The 17,775-nt window shown below is 42.1% G+C and overlaps 2 protein-coding genes across 2 annotated transcripts; one reads left to right on the top strand and one right to left on the bottom strand.

Annotated features, from left to right (window-relative positions):
• Window positions 1-1,040: 1,040 nt before the first annotated feature.
• On the bottom strand, window positions 1,041-7,929 carry krcp (kelch repeat-containing protein). Its single transcript, XM_050067969.1, has 13 exons — window positions 7,704-7,929; window positions 7,217-7,378; window positions 6,978-7,059; window positions 6,301-6,357; window positions 5,668-5,899; window positions 5,452-5,550; window positions 5,128-5,259; window positions 4,833-5,020; window positions 4,324-4,520; window positions 4,115-4,209; window positions 3,936-3,990; window positions 3,674-3,771; window positions 1,041-1,810 (listed from the first exon to the last, which is right to left on the bottom strand). The coding sequence occupies exons 1-13, from the start codon at window positions 7,763-7,765 to the stop codon at window positions 1,569-1,571; spliced, it is 1,701 nt and encodes a 566-aa protein (XP_049923926.1). The 5' UTR covers window positions 7,766-7,929; the 3' UTR covers window positions 1,041-1,568.
• A 4,193-nt stretch (window positions 7,930-12,122) lies between these two features.
• Window positions 12,123-17,746, top strand: cct7 (chaperonin containing TCP1, subunit 7 (eta)). The gene is made up of 12 exons (XM_050066791.1): window positions 12,123-12,189; window positions 14,003-14,086; window positions 14,177-14,246; window positions 14,336-14,442; window positions 14,568-14,746; window positions 14,899-15,070; window positions 15,201-15,365; window positions 15,483-15,671; window positions 15,922-16,019; window positions 16,123-16,255; window positions 16,523-16,729; window positions 16,875-17,746. The coding sequence occupies exons 1-12, from the start codon at window positions 12,184-12,186 to the stop codon at window positions 17,100-17,102; spliced, it is 1,638 nt and encodes a 545-aa protein (XP_049922748.1). The 5' UTR covers window positions 12,123-12,183; the 3' UTR covers window positions 17,103-17,746.
• Window positions 17,747-17,775: the final 29 nt, after the last annotated feature.

Here is a 17,775-nt window from a genome sequence, read left to right as displayed (position 1 = left end):
CACAATCATCAAGTCTGGTTTGGATGAAATAAATCCTTAATTCACCCAGCTAGGTGTGAAAACATGCTGCCTCTACAGGCGCTAAAATTCTTGTTTTTTAAAATGGAGTCTGGTGGGTTTGGCAATGGTGAAGTTGGGGCTGTTTCGAGTTAAATGGAAAGGATCTTACTCTTTGAAAAAGGTCTGTCTCTGTAAGGATCTTTTTCATAATGTTGTCAGACACTTAGAATAATAATCTGAGTCTGTCAGTGGCAAAAACAAGGAAGTTGATACCCTGAAGAATTACACTGCAGCCCATTTTGTGGCTGCAGCCCTCTTGCTCAGTAAAGGACCAGTTTCAAAGGTTGTTGTTCCCATTTGTCACTTAGACAACAAAATAGGCTACAGACTGAAAAATACTTATTTTACCCTTTAGGCGTTTAACTGTAGAATGTTTTAACCCGTCATGTTTTTTTGGGGACCAAGTTTCCATTATGATTTCTGCTCTGGGGGACGACCAAACATGGAAACACTTAATGTACCGCTAGTTTGTGCATTAAATGACTCGGCATTAACTGACTTGTGTGAGAGGTTGGCTGTATAATCCAATGAAAATATTAAAAGGTAAAAAACAGCCACATCATGACACCATTATCAGCTATTCAGCAGAAAAGAAGATAATCCCTCTCAAGCTGCTCTAATCTTTTATTAAAATGTCTCCATTTAGCTCTGGCTCTTTGATGATAGCATCAGTGTTGCTCTGCTAGTCTGACATTAGCCCGTGTTAGTGTTGAGTTACCGGGCCAGCAGGGATGTTACTAATCGGCCTTTCCGTTTAAAGTGTCGAACCTCATTTAAATTGCATCAGTTTGACACGACTTGGTATAAAGTATACTTCACCATCTTATGTCAGACTAAAAAGGTGGGTTAATTATTCTGCAAATGGAAAAAGGTTGTCGAAGTTGGGTTTAACTCAGGTCTCTGTGCATGTGGCCTTCTTTCTTTATAGACGCAATTAAGCAGAAAAACAACTGAAGGAAGATTATGCTTAAAATACAACATGAAAATCAAATGTTTATTATGTAAAGATAGAAGCCAAGTGCAAATGAACAGCACGGAAACATGAATTGAAGTATCAGGGCTACTGAAAGCCCATAATACTCATGATTCAAAAATAAAAATATACATTTTATCCGAGGAAGAAGTTGAAAACCTTTAAACTATGTACATAAAAAATTGACTGCTGTCCTTGATTACTAAATAATCTGAAATGTTTGATGTTTTTAATCAAGATCATTAATCGTAACCACAAGAGGAGAATGAGGAATCTCTTTTCTCTTGAGTTTGCCAAAAATCTTTCTGTTACGCACTCCTTGGAAACGACAGTTAAACTTTGGAGATCTGAAGAAATGCCCAAATTATAGACCTTAAAAACCTTTAAAAACCACAAAATAAAGAAGAGGGAGCTCACACGAAAAAACAGAAGCAAAGACAAACTATAGGAATATAAATAATAAAGGATCTGTGGGGGTGTTAAAATAGCTTCACATCCAGTCAGGGAGTGAGGATTCACCTCTGACTCACTCTCTCTAAATAGCGCCGAGCAGTTCCTCCACAGCGACAGTCGTCAGGTCGGAGTAGAAGTTGCCCTCGTTGTCTCCGCCTCCGAACACCAGCAGGGTTCTGCTGACAGAGCCGGCGTCCATATCCACGTCTTCATCCTCCCCTGAGAAACGTTGGTGGAGACTGGCTGTCTCCATGGTGATGATGGAGTGCCCTGCCCTGGGGACGGAGAGCTGAGGGAGCGTCACCTCTGTCCAGCTGTTGGTGTCTAAACCAATGAAACGAAGACAAAAGGGATTATGGCCATATTCACTGTGTAATTTCTGTAAATTAACACATTCTTTTGATATTTTTCTACTATCAGATTGAGAAATTGAGAGTAATAAGTGCTGAAACAATTAGCTGATCAACTGAAAATGTATTTTAATGAACATAAAAAATAGCAAACAACTGTTGCTTCCAGTTACAGTTACTCAAACGTAAGGATGTGCTGTTTTACCATTTTTCTCACTGCTGTTAATTAAAGTATTTTGGGGTTTTGAAGTGTTGCTCAGACAAAAAAGAAATCTGAAGACATCACTTTAGACTCAGGGAAATGCATTTTGTTGTCTCAGTACCTGTACTCTCAGGCAATGACGATAAAATCTAATCTAATCTTATATAATCTAAAATGTCTGTCACAGTTTCTCAATGTCATGATATTTCAAAGACCGCAGGATTAACTGAGAAATAATGGACAGATTAATGGATAATGAAACTTATCTGTTCCTATTACTTACAGAGCTCGCTGCAAGAAAACCTTTGATTCCACAGTTCAAAAGACAGGTGACTACTTGTATGTACTTTGATCTGTTAAAGGGGAACACCACCCAAATGAAGAATTCCATATATATTACTTCCAGTACCTTGTAAAGTTCAATCAGTATTTCAACTCTCTTCAAGCCAGAAACCAGAGAATTTAGTCTCAAACTTGTGATGTCATAGGTATAAAGTCTGGAGCTGCTCCGTGGACAATGATTGGGAGACTGATTTTGTGGACACAAGCTTTATTCTATTGTAGTGCTCTCAGTTGTGAGACAGACAATGTCCCCATGTACTCAGAACTTTCCCATGGGCGCTCTCAAGGCCTGTTTATACCTGGTATTAACATGCATCTTTGGTGATCTGATCACAAGTGGACTAGTCTCGCTCACCAGACCTCTCTCAAGAAAAGAAAGGTCTGGCTGCACCGACTCTCACTTTAAGATTGGAGAAAAAAACGCCCCGGCTTTTTTTTTCTTCTTTCAACCAATCACAATCGTTCTTGGCGGTGCCACAGCAACGGTGCGCTTGAAAACTGCTACACAACCGGAGGTGGTAGGGCGGGACTTCAGCGGGTGGCTCGTTCCGCCCAATGAGAGGCTGATCTATGCAGCGGACTTCCGCCCACTCAGACTACAAGTGGACAGACAATAACAACAACCATTGAGACGCACTGTGATCTGATCTCTCAAACTACTTGCTGAGGTTGGGGGGACGCATTTGACTACAAACTTTTGTAGTGTTAACACTAATGCGTCCTGATGCGTCTACATGCTGGACATTCTGGTTGTTTTGGTGACAAGATGCGATGACTATAACTTGCCCATTTTACGACAAGTTGGTCAAAGTGTTGCGTGACCGTCCATTGTTTTGTCTTACTGAAGGAGACATGTTGGATTCTGCTGACAGAGATATCTACAACTGCACTGACAAAACTGATAACATGAATAGCAAGTAGTCAGTTGGAGACGCATGATAGACACAGGTGGGAACGGCGATGTGTCTCAGCTGTCCACTTGTGTTTGGATCACCAAAATACATGTTGATACCAGGTGTAAACAGGCTCTAAGGGTCATCTATAGCATTTTTTTCTGACACTTGTCTACAGAGCAGCTCCAGACTTTAAACTTGATGACATCACAAACCCGAGTTTTAGCACTCTTGGTTTTGAATATTTGGACTGTCTTAGACCAGAGGAATAACATGTATGAATTCTGAAAATGAGAAGAGTTCCACTTTAATGTTAACCAGTATTTCTCATGGAAATCTTTCCTTTTGGTTGTATTTTATGTACGTGTGTATGTGCATGTAATCATGAGCTGCCTCTCACCTATGTCAAAGATGAAGGTGTCACTGAGAGCATTGTTTCCGTTGTAACCTCCGTGGATCAGGAACTTTGTGTCTGAGAGCACGGCACTGCCATGCCAGCTGGAACACACGCATCATATAAAAATTACATAATGAATCTGACCAGACATTCAACAGTTTTGTTTACTGACAGTTTTTAAATCAGCGCCTCTGATACATTTTGTTTGATACAGAGGTTCAATATCAACTTTTAGCTGGGAGCGTTTGTGTGTTTTGTTGAGTACCTTCGAGGAGAGGGCGCTTTCCCAGATGTTTTCACAGCAGAAAACTCCATCAGACCTAACAAAATCAAAAGCATTTTAATTTTAATATGCATGCGGTTTATTTACAACTCTATCCAGATACATGTGCCTTGTGTGTATCCATAAAAGTTCCCATAAAAACCTGCTGATGTGTGGCTTACCGAGGTCCAACATGTACATGTCATTGTAGCAGATGGGAGTGTCCCATCCACCAAACACATAGATCTTCCTCTCCTGCATCACACACGCAGAGTGGCTGAAAGGGAAATGAAGAGGGAGGATGAGACATGGAGAAAATGTGTGTGTGAAAAAAAAAAAAAGGACTGCCAGCCAGACATGCTGAGATGACATTTGGATCAAACCATCTTACCCTGAGCGGGGGGAGGGCTTGTCGCCAGTTACAATGGGCTGGTACCAGATGGAGAGGTGGGGATCGAAGATATACAGTGAGTCACTGCAGCCGTCGGGCTCCGGGTTTGGACAGGGAAACACTCCTCCCAGCACAAACAGCTCCCCCCGAAACATGCTGCAGCTGTGGTAGGCCAGAGGAGGAACCTTACCTTGTGCCTGGAGGAGACCAGAGAGGAGGAGAAGGAGGAGGACATGAAGAAAACAACAAGCTGCAAAAAATTGTGGAGATAAAGCTGGCGTATGCAGTTTTCTGGAAAGAGGAGTAAAAAAATAAAACAACAGAAATACACCGTTCTCCTGCAGCTCTCCGTCTCTGTCCTAAGGCCCTACCAGACGACCACGGGCATATGCAGGCGCTTCAAACAGTCACCCAATGTTTAGTCTAGTCTAGTTTGCTCTCGGACCACAACATTATCCTATATTATATTACTGCCTACCCGAGCTTTAAAACAAGCAAAACACACACACCTCCACCATGGTCCACTTCCAGCTCTGCGTGTCGAGGATGTGAACGTCGTTGAACCACTTTTTGTTCTTTGAGCCTCCAAACACAAAGATCCGCCTCGAGTCTGGGTCGTAGATGGCTGTGTGGCCGATCCTGGCCTCGGGTGTTGGACCCTCTGCCAGAGTCTCTGCTGCAACCCAGGACATGTCCTCTGTTGGACAGAGACAAAAACACTCACTCTGACATATACCAGGAACTGATTTACACACACTTCTCACTGAGGCCCGATTCTGAAATGTTTGTTTAAGACTGACGCACCTGTGCAGAGCTTCCACATGGGATCTTTGCAGAACTGCATCCTGGCTCCCTGTCCTCCAATCAGAATAGCTGTCTGAGCGTCGATGGGACACACAGTCTGACCCCAGCGGCCTGACGGGCTGGCCAATGGAGCTGCAGGAAAACCAGAGATTTGTTATTTGGAGAGCCCCACGTTTAAGTATACAGGAAACAATATTTTATGAAGTCAGGTGGGCGAAGATGTGCATCAACGCACCAGCTATGGGACTGAAAGGTGAATAAATAGGACAAAAGGTAAAGATAAAAACGACTAAAATAGTATGTAATGTGTAGGCACACACTCACCAGTCTGTGTGGGAGTCTTGGCCTGCCTACTCTTCGTCCTGGCTGCACTCTGAGGAGGCGTTCTTCCCACAGTCCCCTGCGCCTCTCCTGCTCCCGTTGCTACAGAGAGGAGAGAGTGAAGATGATTTGAAAGAGGAAAGAGTACACGAAGAAATGCTCGACATCAGGACATTATCATATTAGAATTGTCCTTACACAACATGCGGCCCCTCTCACCTGTTCCCTTCGTCTTTGTTGCATCTGCTCCACTACTGAACAGCTTCTGCCCCGCTTTAGTTTGACCTCTGGCCTTTCGCACAGGCGTGGTCTTCTCCACGGTGCCATTTGGACACATGTTCTCTTCCTCCCCTCTCATCTTCATCCTGCTCTCCTCGCTGTCTCCCTCTGACACTCGCTCTCTCTTCCTCTTGCTGTTGAGCTCCCGGGCTGCGAGGGGAGCCATGGTGTCCTGAGACGGTCAACAGTCAGCGTCAATTATCATTAAGACAACATTTATTTTTTGAAATATGATTCCAAGAGTTAATTGGGAGAGAAAGGTAAGCTGTCACAAAGCTTGACATGACTGACATTAGCCTCAAAAGACCAGAATGCAATGCTGCGACACAACCATGTTGCCTAAAAAAAACAAGTTATCGACCATTCTAGGTTGCTAAGAGGCATTGTGGGAAATGTAGGAAACTTAGAAAAGTAAATAATCATGAACAAAATTTACATTGAAGGGTGTTAAATATAAATATAGTACATTTTAAATATACTTCATGCAGATTTTGAAATGGGATTTTAATAACTAGATGGCTAATTTACAAAACAAGCATTAGCATATATAAAGTATATTATCACACAGATTACCTTTGGTGTGTATTCCTTCACAGACAGGAGCTCTGGCTCTGACCAATCTGCTTTTGCCTGAGGAAAAAGAATAACTAAAATGAATCCTTGCGTAGGAACTGACTTATAAATGTGATATTATTAAATATTTGTAATATATTACAAATTTGTCTACCATGTTAAGGCCTGGGCGATATGGAGAAAATCAAATATCACAAAATCAATCTTGCGACAAAGTTGAAAGGTAGACTACTGATACCCCCACAAAGTATTTACAAAATTATATTTTTGATAAATAATCACTGGTACCGGGGATATAATGACTTAAGTGAGTAACGGCAAATAATAGAACAGCCAGAACAGTCAGGTAAGTTCAGGAAATAACATCACTTTACTGTAATACAGCCTTTAAAACCAGGAAAACACAACACTTAGAACATCACAATATTCAAAATCTAAGATGATATTTAGTCTCATATTACCATATCAATATAATGTCCAACCTTAACCATGATACATAAGCTGATTTTACCCCCTTACTGTTTTAATTAAAAGGAATACAGTGTTATGTTTCCACTCTTTTTGTGTCATGGCTTGGTTATTAACTGGAACAACACAATAACCACTTCTTAGCCATTTGTTGTGCTAATCCCAGCATGCCATTTAGTCCAGAATCTTAGGGTTTGTTTTATATTTACCAGGTTTCCTCCCTCCAGAGTGACATTGAGTGTGACGCTGTTTGTCCAGGTCTCCTCTTCCCACTGCTCCCATGACAGGCACCTGCAGGACATAAGCATTCAGTGAAAGCTTCAGATGTGATGACAGTGGGAGACAGCAGATGCTCAATGCACCCAGACATAACACAACACAGTCAACTTTTGCTATATGAGTAAGCAGTCAAAGTGTGATAATAGTGACATGGTCAGAGTCATCTTACTTGTTATATGGAGTCAGTTTTCCGATAGTGATAGGGAACCGGTCAGCATCGTTGAGCTCCGCATTGACGCAGATCCTCTCCCCCCACGGCCCACTGCTGAACAGCACCACCTGGCGGACACTCGGGGGAACTGCGACAGACACCCTGCACGAACCTTCAGCACTGGAAAAACAAATAAATAAAGGAATACTGGTCTCTCTTACAAGAAAAAACAAGTATATATATGGGAAAATCTTAAGTAGCATGCGTTTAACAATAACAGACAAACTAACCGACGAACCCCCTCTACGGCTCATTTGAAGAGGCGCCATTGAGGAGCAAGATTTATGACATGAGCTGGTGACAACTACGTAACGTTATTTAATAACCCTCGCGCTGCAGTTTAGATACATTAAAGCTCTCAGACAAAATGAAAATGTGTCAAGGTGAGCTAATAGCTAACCTTAACGTTACTGGTAAAAGCCTTCATAGTTTATCGTAACGTTACCTCAGCAGCCTTTGAGGCGGACCGTGCACTCCGAAAACCGCATATACTCCAAAGTCTTCCATCTTTGCGTCGTCGTCCAAACAAAGCTGTTTCTTGTTCAAACTCTTTCTGCTATTCTACTTTATTTTGACGCTATTTTAAATACCAAAAAACGATATTTCTATCTCCCACTGTTCAAAATCTCCCGCCACAGCTCTGTGTACAAGATCTAAACTCCGCGCGAGTTCTTGGTGAAAGATTGGGAGCGCGTGTTTTGGTGTTGAGAGTATCTGCGCGGGTGGAGTCTGCACTATTGAGTATACTGGAGCAGACCTGGAGCTCCGCCCCTGCAGTAGATGCTGATACAGAATCGAGCACACTTCAGGCTGCAAGTCACAAGCCGCAAGCCAATCAGAGGCCTGCATTCAGCAGCGCTGCGAGACGTCACAAGAGCTGCGTTCAAGAGTACTTGTCACCACTGGAATTAAATGTTGAAATAAATACGTTTGATTTAATGCTATATTTTAGTCAATATCCGATTGGAAATAACATGTTGTGTACCGTACAGTGATTTCAACAATGTAGCATCGTGTTATCTAATGTTAAGAACAAAAAAGACCTTTTAGTTATTAAATGATTATAATATGATGAATATAACAAAACGTTCGCATGATAAAATGTTAATGCATTAATTTTTTAATAGTTTTTCATTAGCTTTCGTCTTTTTATTTTTATTTTATTTTATTATTTTTTTGTTGTTCGATATGTATCTGTACCTCTTTAAATGAATTTGAGCACAATAAGGAAAGTGAGAATATACATATTTCCACTTCTATTCGTAGGCTATTCTGCACTGTACTGTGTCTGCACTGCTATTTATTTCTCCTTTATTATGTTTTATTCAATTTTAGCTAATTTTAACTATATTCTATTGTCTTAAAATTACATTTCTATGCGTAGACCCATTGTCCTTGTTGATGGACACTTTTTTTATGCCATCTAATGGTAGCGAACTAATCCATGTAAAAACAAGATGGCAGCCATCTCTGCCAAGTCAGTCTGCAGTCGATCCCGCCACAAAAGTGGACAAGGTCCAAAGATCACATTTAATGGTTGAAATTTGTTTATTTATGATTGATTATGTTTGTAGTTTGATATGGCAACAAATTTGACCAATTTTAGCAACAGATATAAGCTAAGACACTGTTAATCAGGATGCACTAGTTTGAGGACATTAGGACTTTATTATCGTCTCATTTGAGACACTGGGGCTTAATTATCGTTGACAGTGTTTAGTTTTTATATTTATCAGGTCCTACTAGCTAGGAGAAATTAAAAATGCATACCAAACAAAAGTTCAGGTCTCAGGAGGAAATAATAGGCCACGCTGTATGTGGTTTGTAGTCTGGTTCATGTCATTTTCATGCAAATCTACAGTGTTCATGAGGGCAGCAGCTTTTTTAAATGACCCCTCAACACTGAGCAAACAGTTGGAGCACACCCTGCCTTCAAAGCGCCACTCTCATGGAAAGGTTTGTTACACCTACTTTACAGTATGTTCATCATTTGTAAATAAATCACACTGTCATGCAAGAAAAACTTATGCAGGTTTGCTACTTTGCTGTACTTTAATGACAAGAATTAAAAGATCATGTTTTAAATATGCAGTTTAAAGGCTTAATGTTGACCATTTCCTTTTTCCTCTGCAGTATGAACGGATCCTCTGTAAACTCTTCTTCCTCAGCCGCAGCATATTTCTGGTCTGAGTGTGATCCTTATGATGATGGTGCTGGCAAATTAGGAGGACCTTCAGCAGGCCTTCTCATCCTCTTCATCACCTTCTGCTTTGAATTCCTCATCGGCGTTCCGTCAAACATTTGGCTCATCTGTCACATCCTCAGAAAAAAGTAAATGTTTTCTTATGTTTTGGTGTAATGTTGCGACATAGCATGTACAGCCATAATGCATCTTTAATCAAATGATCTAATTAAAGAAAAATAGGGGCCTAGACCTATTTTTATTATTTTAATGTGGCATTCACTCTTTATTATTTATATTTATTTACTAAATTTAAAGGTCAAAGGTTGCTGGCGTCCTTCCTGCAGACTTCTTCCCCCTCCACCTGGCCCTCACCCACCTGGCCTTCTACCTGATCTTGCCTACATTCTTTGCAAATCACTATCTGTGGCAGAGTAATGATGTGCTGGTCGTGGTGACTTTGCTGATTTCGTTGGTGTTGGTTATGAAGCCGCTGCTCCTCTGTCTGGTGTGTGTGGAGATGTACATGGCTGTGGTGCGACCCCTCCATTATCTACAGTAAAGCCACACACAAGATGAAACATAACACCTTTTCTTTTTTAATTTGATGTTGCTTTGGGGTTGAGAACGGTTGACAACATCAGTGTGTAATTATTTGTAAAACCTTGGTGTAATAACCATAAACACATGAAACTATATTTATGATGAATGGGAGTGTCTGTCTCGACTCTCTCCTCTCTATTTCCCTTCCTTCCAGGTTCAAGGTGCATAAGTACAAATGGGGATATTTGGCTGTCTCATGGTGCATTCAAATCATCATGTCTTCAGCTTCCCTTGTTCAGCGCTCTGCTGTCACAGTGTGTGTGGTGTTCCTCCCTGTTCTGGCCATAGACACCTTCTGCAGCCTGTCTGTTCTCAAAACATTAAAAAAAACTCCACCGGGGGACAGAATGGTGATGGAGAAGAAGAAGAAGGAAGGGGGACAGAGACAGAAGAGGATGGAGGAAAAGGTGAAGGAAGCTGGGGGAAGCAAGGCGAAGGCAAAGGGAGAGATGAATTCCATGAAGAAGAAAGCCTTTATCGCCATTGTCGTCATCCAAGTTGTCCTCACGCTCAACTACCTCCCCGTCATCATCAGCTTGCCTATGGATGGACGAGTTCCAGCTCGGACCCTGAAGTGTCAGTATTTAGCCATGGGTTTAGCTGCTTCAGCCGGCTGTAGCTACCTGCAGCCTCTGCTCTACCTAAGCTGCAGATGGTTCTGCTCACACCATGTGACAAAGTCGCCCGCCACAGCTCTGTACTCAGCCTCATCACCATTACTGATACATCCAACAGAGTCATCAGATAACTTCTGCAGATGACAGGACTCTGTGCTGTAGTTGAAGTCTGTGGTGTTGAGGGTAAACAGGGAAGGGAGAAAGGACTTGAATCAAAGTAACAATCTCAACTCCTACAAATGCTCAGTGCAGCTGGATCATTGTAATTGTATAAGATGCACATCTTCAGAGCGTACTGCTGTGTTCAGTATGCAAAGTCACAGACTGCATGCTCAATATGACACTAATGGATGGTGACAATATTGCATGAACTCTTTGCATCTCTGAGCGTGTTTGTGTGCTGATGACAACTTTCCATACAGCGATGTAGATGTTCTTTAGAGAGTTTGCCTAATATTATACAACCTGCTATGAACGAAAACACTGACCTGTGAGGAATTTGTTTAAGAAAAACAAACAAATACCTCAACGTCATTATAGTGACCATCTTTGGTTCACTTCCACAAGCTTTCTGAAGATATTTACATGTAGTAAAATTATGAGCAATATCAACTGAGGTGGATATGATGCAGGAGGAGACATATTTTGCTCATGTGAGCCAGAGAGCAAAGCTTTCGATTTACCGCTCCATCTACGTCCCAACCCTCACCTATGGTCGTGAGCTAAGGTTCAAGGCCAACTAAGGCCCTATGTCTAAAGTTCAGCCTGAGACATAGGGTGAGGTATTCAGACATTCAGAGGGAGCTCGGAGTACAGCTGCTGCTCCTTTGAGTTGAAAGAAGCCAGCTGAGGTGGTTGGAGCATCTGATCAGGATGCCCCCTGGGTGCCTCCCATTAGAGGTTTTTGGGTACGTCCAACTGGTAAGAGGCCCCAGACTAGAGCACACCCAGCCTGGGAACACCCTGGGATCCCCTTGGTAGAGTGTTGCTGGGGAGAGGGATGTCTGGAGCCCTTTGCTCAGCTTACTGCCCCAGTGACGCAGTGCCAAATACGTTGATGAAAATGCATGAATGGATGGATTATGAAATAAAATGCGACATCATGATAAAAAAAAAAAAAACAGACTTTACCCCCGTTACTATGAAAATAACAGCATTGAAATAACATATTTCATGACAATTAGCTGAGTTTGAATCATTTCTGACTTTGTGTCACAATATATTGGTTCTTCTATATTTTACACAATTTAGTATTTGTCTATTTCATAATGTTTATCTTTATGTATCAGATGTTTAACACGTTAGAGCGCCATTTTAGTGATTTAAATTAACAGCATTTACACAAAAGAAGCGTGTTTATCAAAAAAGTTCACGTTTCAACTCAGAAAAGGTGTAAAACAAAACATTCAAATCGTTGACAAAACGTTGCATCATGTTCTTGAACGTACCCCAAGCGGCTCTTGATTTCGAAAAGCATTCTGGGAAGGGATGCCGGTGGAAAGCTTCTCGAAGGAACTGCAAAGATGATGGTGAGTGAGTTAGCATTTATTCCCAAACACAAATGTGTAATCCATGTCCATCCTTCAGTTTATCGGCACACATTTGCATCTGAACTACTCTCAGTTTATATGACAGCCTTCTGGCGTTGTGTGGAAGCAATTATTGTGTGAAAATAATTTAAAAAACGGGTTAATGTCAGCCAGACCGTTAGCCTCGTAGGATACCAAGTATCAATGGGCGTATGCGATGCTAACGGAGATGCTAGCTGACATGTTAGCGTTAGCTATTATTCATATAAGAGGAACTACGCTTCATTGGCGACAGTTTGATCTTAAAATGTAGGGTTGTTTGATTCATGAATTTGTCTGTTGGTAGTTTTAATAGCGTGTGGTATTGCAGCCATTTCAGTCAGGTTTTTATCTCGTTAGCTGCTGTATGTTTAGCCTCTTTGTATTAATGCAGAGGAAACATGTCTGACTTTACATTAAATGAGTTGCTTGAATTAATATATTCCTCGAGTCATGGGAGACTTTGTGTTTGTGTTGAGATTTGGTTAGTGAGCTACGACTGATTGAAGCGGGCTGATGCAGAATAACAAAGACCAGACGAAGTCAATCACAATCATGTGCTAAATGTGCTAGCTAATGATGGGAAACCGGTTTATAAGGTATATGATGAACATAATAAGCTGTTGCTACATGTAACCTGCCATAATGAACAGCATTATGAGCAGACTGTAAACAGACAGCCGGCTTTTGACAGTGTCACACAACATGTGTGGAGTAACAAAAGCATCACACCCTAAAGCTACAGTACCAGCCACAGCCTGTATGAGTCTGACCATATTAGCTTATAACCTTAAATGGTCAAATGATATAACCATAACTTACAGACTGTGCTTGAACTAAAGCTGGGTGATATGGCTGAGTTCAATATTATAATATATAAGTATTTTTCAGATGTTGTGGTATTACGATTTTATATATATTATCATACTGAAAGTTTAAGCAAAATCGCAGTGTTTATTACAGTTAAATATGCTCAAAGTTTTCATTTATTTTGATAGCTTTTAATTACAGTTTGCTGTGTGTGATACATTTGTACACCAGGATTTTGCAAGATGAAACATCATGCACACGACATTATGATCATGATTAGGGCTGCATGACATGCAAAAATGCAGTTGTTGCGATTGCAATGTAAGTTGTGATTTTTCTTGTGGGAATGATCATTTCTGCATTTCATTGTCATTGAAAATGATGTATAAATGGTGATGATGGGATTTTTGCTGGGGTCTGTACCAATCAATCATTATCCTTTATGTCTGGAATATGCTTTGTAGGCTGGGCATCTCTGTTGCACTGTAATACTTTTTTTGTATTGATATGTTTTTGCACATTTTTCTTTATTAAAAAAAGCAGCTCCTATGATTTGGATATATCACTTGGCCATATTGTGATTTTGATAATGTTTTGATTATTTGTGCAGTCATAATCATGATGATTTCACTGAAACATGATCTATTGCTCAGCTATAGTTTTATGAAGGGAAGTCGTGATATTAATAGCTTTTTTTTTTTTTTGCTGTTTGTACTGCTGCTGAACTTGGTCACAGCTTCTTATTGTTGTCACTGATATTCTGTGTTGTGTGATGTTGATGAAGAAGCAAACTGTGGCTGCATAACTGTGCGAGCCAGTTAATTAGATGACCAGGACACACTGTTTCAGTATACCTGGCTTACGTTATTGATCGGTTTGGATTTAGCCGACTCGATTTTCTCAGGCCCTTCTTCTTTTTTGTCTGTTTACCACCCACTTCATTCTTTGCCCTTTCTTTCTCCAGCCCACACCGGTTATCCTGCTGAAGGAGGGGACAGACACGTCTCAGGGCATTCCCCAGCTCGTCAGTAACATCAATGCCTGCCAGGTCAGAAAAACAGCGTTCTCCCTTTGTGCGTGTGTTTACAAGTTATGCTTTAGATGAGTCTAAATATACGTGTTGGGTTGTCCTTTCCAGGTGATTGCAGAGGCTGTCAGGACCACCCTCGGGCCCAGGGGGATGGACAAACTGATGGTGGATAGCAGAGGTGAGGATAAAGTTGGATGAAGGTGGAAGGGATGGATTCCAGGAAGAATTCGCCCTCACCAAATATTTATGATTGCTTGTTTTTTCCAGGTAAGGCCACAATCTCCAATGATGGAGCCACCATCCTGAAACTGCTGGATGTGGTTCACCCTGCTGCCAAGACCCTGGTAGACATCGCTCGCTCCCAGGATGCTGAGGTGAGAAGTGTGTGTTTTTAAGGTTTAAGGCCTGTTGAAATGTCAACACAGAGAAAGATCTCCATTGTCAGAACATCATACATTAGGCTTTGATAATCTTACTCATTCCTTTGTACCACCCTCAGGTCGGGGACGGCACCACCTCCGTCACTCTTCTGGCTGCTGAGTTCCTGAAGCAGCTGAAGCCGTATGTGGAGGAGGGTCTCCATCCTCAGACCATCATCAGAGCGTTCCGCACCGCCACCAACCTCGCTGTCAGCAAGATCAAGGAGATTGCTGTCTCTGTGAAGAAAGACGACAGGCAGTAAGTGCTCACCTTATTTTTTTTCATGGCAGCTACATAGCATTTGAGGTTTAATCACTGCTATGAGCAATATTATTATATTGAATCCTATTGAGCTTTTAAAAAAATGGATGTAAATTGTTGTACTTGTTCCCCCCTCTCTATCCTCTCAGAGAGCAGAGGCAGCTGCTGGAGAAGTGCGCAGCCACAGCCCTGAACTCCAAGCTAATCGCCGGTCAGAAGGATTTCTTCTCCAAAATGGTGGTGGACGCTGTCATGTCTCTGGACGAGCTGCTGTCTCTGAAGATGATTGGCATCAAGAAGGTCCAGGGAGGAGCCCTTGAGGTTTGTATCTTCGCTAAAATTGCCACTGAAATTGCTTAAAACAAGAAATGACAGCAACTGTATGAGGTTCTTTTCATTTTTAAAACTCCAAATCCGTCTGTGTTATACGTTCTGTATTTAATTTTTGCAGGATTCTCAGTTGATCTCTGGGGTTGCATTCAAGAAGACTTTCTCTTATGCTGGGTTTGAGATGCAGCCCAAACGCTATGAGAATCCAAAGATTGCTCTGCTTAATGTGGAGCTGGAGTTGAAGGCTGAGAAGGATAACGCTGAGGTCCGCGTGAAATCTGTGGAGGTATGGAGACCACAACACAGCATCAGGATGTGAAATAAGCACCTGGAACTGTTGTTAAATTAGTCTCGCTTCTGGCTCCCTGTAATTTTTTTTAACTGTCTTTCCCCTTTTCTGCAGGACTACCAGGCCATTGTGGACGCAGAGTGGAACATCCTGTACGACAAACTGGAGAAGATCTATCAGTCAGGAGCCAAGGTGGTTCTGTCCAAGTTGCCCATCGGTGATGTGGCCACCCAGTACTTCGCTGACAGAGACCTGTTCTGTGCTGGCAGGGTGCAGGAGGAGGATCTGAAGAGGACCATGATGGTAGGACACACAGATAATGATTACCCCACATCTTTAAACTATAAATCTGTGTTCCTAAAGGATGACGTTTGATGACTAGAATCTTGCTTAAATTGGATTTTCAGTAAATCTAATTATCTATACTGGCATGTACAATTCAGTCGTTTTAAAAATGTCTTCATTGTTTGAATCCATGTGTGTGTTGCAAACCCATATTTTTAATGTTAAAATGAGCTTAAACAAGTCTAATTGTGTATAATGTGACCTCCAGGCCTGCGGCGGCTCCATCCAGACCTCAATAAGTGCCATGACAGACAGCGTCCTGGGACAGTGTGAACTCTTTGAGGAAGTCCAAGTTGGAGGAGACAGGTAAGTGGGACAAGTTAGTCTTTTGTCCATCCTCTTTAGAGAACTGACACCATGAGTCATAATTCTTTATGACAACTCACACCCATCCCATCTGCGTCTCTAGGTATAACTTCTTCAAGGGCTGTCCGAAGGCAAAGACGTGCACCATCATCCTGAGGGGCGGAGCAGAACAGTTTACAGAGGAGACGGAGCGATCGCTGCACGATGCCATCATGATCGTACGCAGAGCCATCAAGGTCAGTTTATGCACAGAGTGTACTCCGATCACCCAAAACATTAAAACCAGTGGTGGGTGAAGTCAATAACACTGATCATCTTGTTGCAATACAATCTTCTCCTGGGCAGCCTTGGGTCCTGGCAGTTACATGAATGCCATCTGACCAGCTCCTTCCATCCAAGCACAGCTGTAGACCAAATACCCTCCCTTTACAATTTGGAAATTCTTCCTATTTGTCAGCCCATCTGTGCACACAATAAGCTGACTGTACTTAACACATTTCCAGAATGACTCAATTGTAGCGGGTGGAGGAGCCATTGAGATGGAGCTGTCCAAGTACCTGCGGGATTACTCCAGGACCATCCCCGGAAAACAGCAGCTGCTGATTGGTGCATACGCCAAGGCCTTGGAGATCATCCCCAGACAGCTGTGTGACAACGCCGGCTTTGACGCGACCAACATCCTGAACAAACTGCGCGCCAAACATGCACAGGTAGGAAATGAAACACACTTACCTAATCCTACACAAGGCTTTGAATAAAGTACAAGCATATGGGCGCTTTTATGGCCTTAAGTTCTAGAAGTTGAACAGGAAATAACTCTTGTCTTTGTGTGCTTCATCTGCCATCTCCCTGCAGAGCGGTATGTGGTATGGTGTAGATATCAACAACGAGGACATTGTAGACAACTTCAACGCCTGCGTCTGGGAACCATCCATTGTGAGGATCAACGCTCTGACGGCAGCGTCAGAGGCAGCCTGCCTCATCCTGTCAGTGGATGAGACGATCAAGAACCCACGCAGCAGTATGGACGGACCTCCTGGCGCTGGCAGGGGCAGAGGCCGCGGGAGGCCCCACGCTCACTAAGAGAAGCGAGAACAAAACCTCATTTTAAACTGGCATTGAAATCCAAATGACTGTGTCTTAAGTACTGTTTAGGTTACATTTCCAGCTATATGCAGAGATGCAAAGATGATGTTGAATGTAGCTTGGCATGTTTGAGCTGCATTTGGATTTGAATTCTAGATAAAAATTAGGTGTTGCCGCGTCAGTCATAGACACATTGCAAATGGCGGGTGTAGTGAAACAAATAAAAGGGGGAAGGCTATTTCAATACAGTATCTTTCGACTTTGATAAAGATGGCTGGCATTTCTTGTGTTTTCTTTGTCACCTGTGGTTTTTTTCTTACTGAGGTTTAGTCTGTTTAACATTTCAAGCACTGCATCTTTCCATGTGTGGCCATTTTACTAAGAAATTATGTTGCAATAGCCCCCTCTTGGTTTTGAATCAGACACACTCCTGTCCCCTCTAGTTCACTCTTCCTCTCTTTGACCTGAAGCAGCTGTTCCATCATTTCTAGTCTGGTTTTGTGTTCTGTGACAAACTGATGTGTAACATGGGAAGTAAAGCACTGATAGGATGTTGAGCAGTTCTGAACCATGCATTGGTTAGGCTGTGTGAAACTATTTATTGGACCATTCTTATCAATAAATTCACAGCTCAAATCGTACTGTTTATGATTCATATGTGTGTTACTTT

The sequence above is a fragment of the Epinephelus moara genome, chromosome 17, assembly GCF_006386435.1.
Source record: "Epinephelus moara isolate mb chromosome 17, YSFRI_EMoa_1.0, whole genome shotgun sequence".
In the NCBI taxonomy this organism is placed as follows: domain Eukaryota; kingdom Metazoa; phylum Chordata; class Actinopteri; order Perciformes; family Serranidae; genus Epinephelus; species Epinephelus moara.
This window is presented reverse-complemented; position numbering and strand designations above follow the sequence as displayed.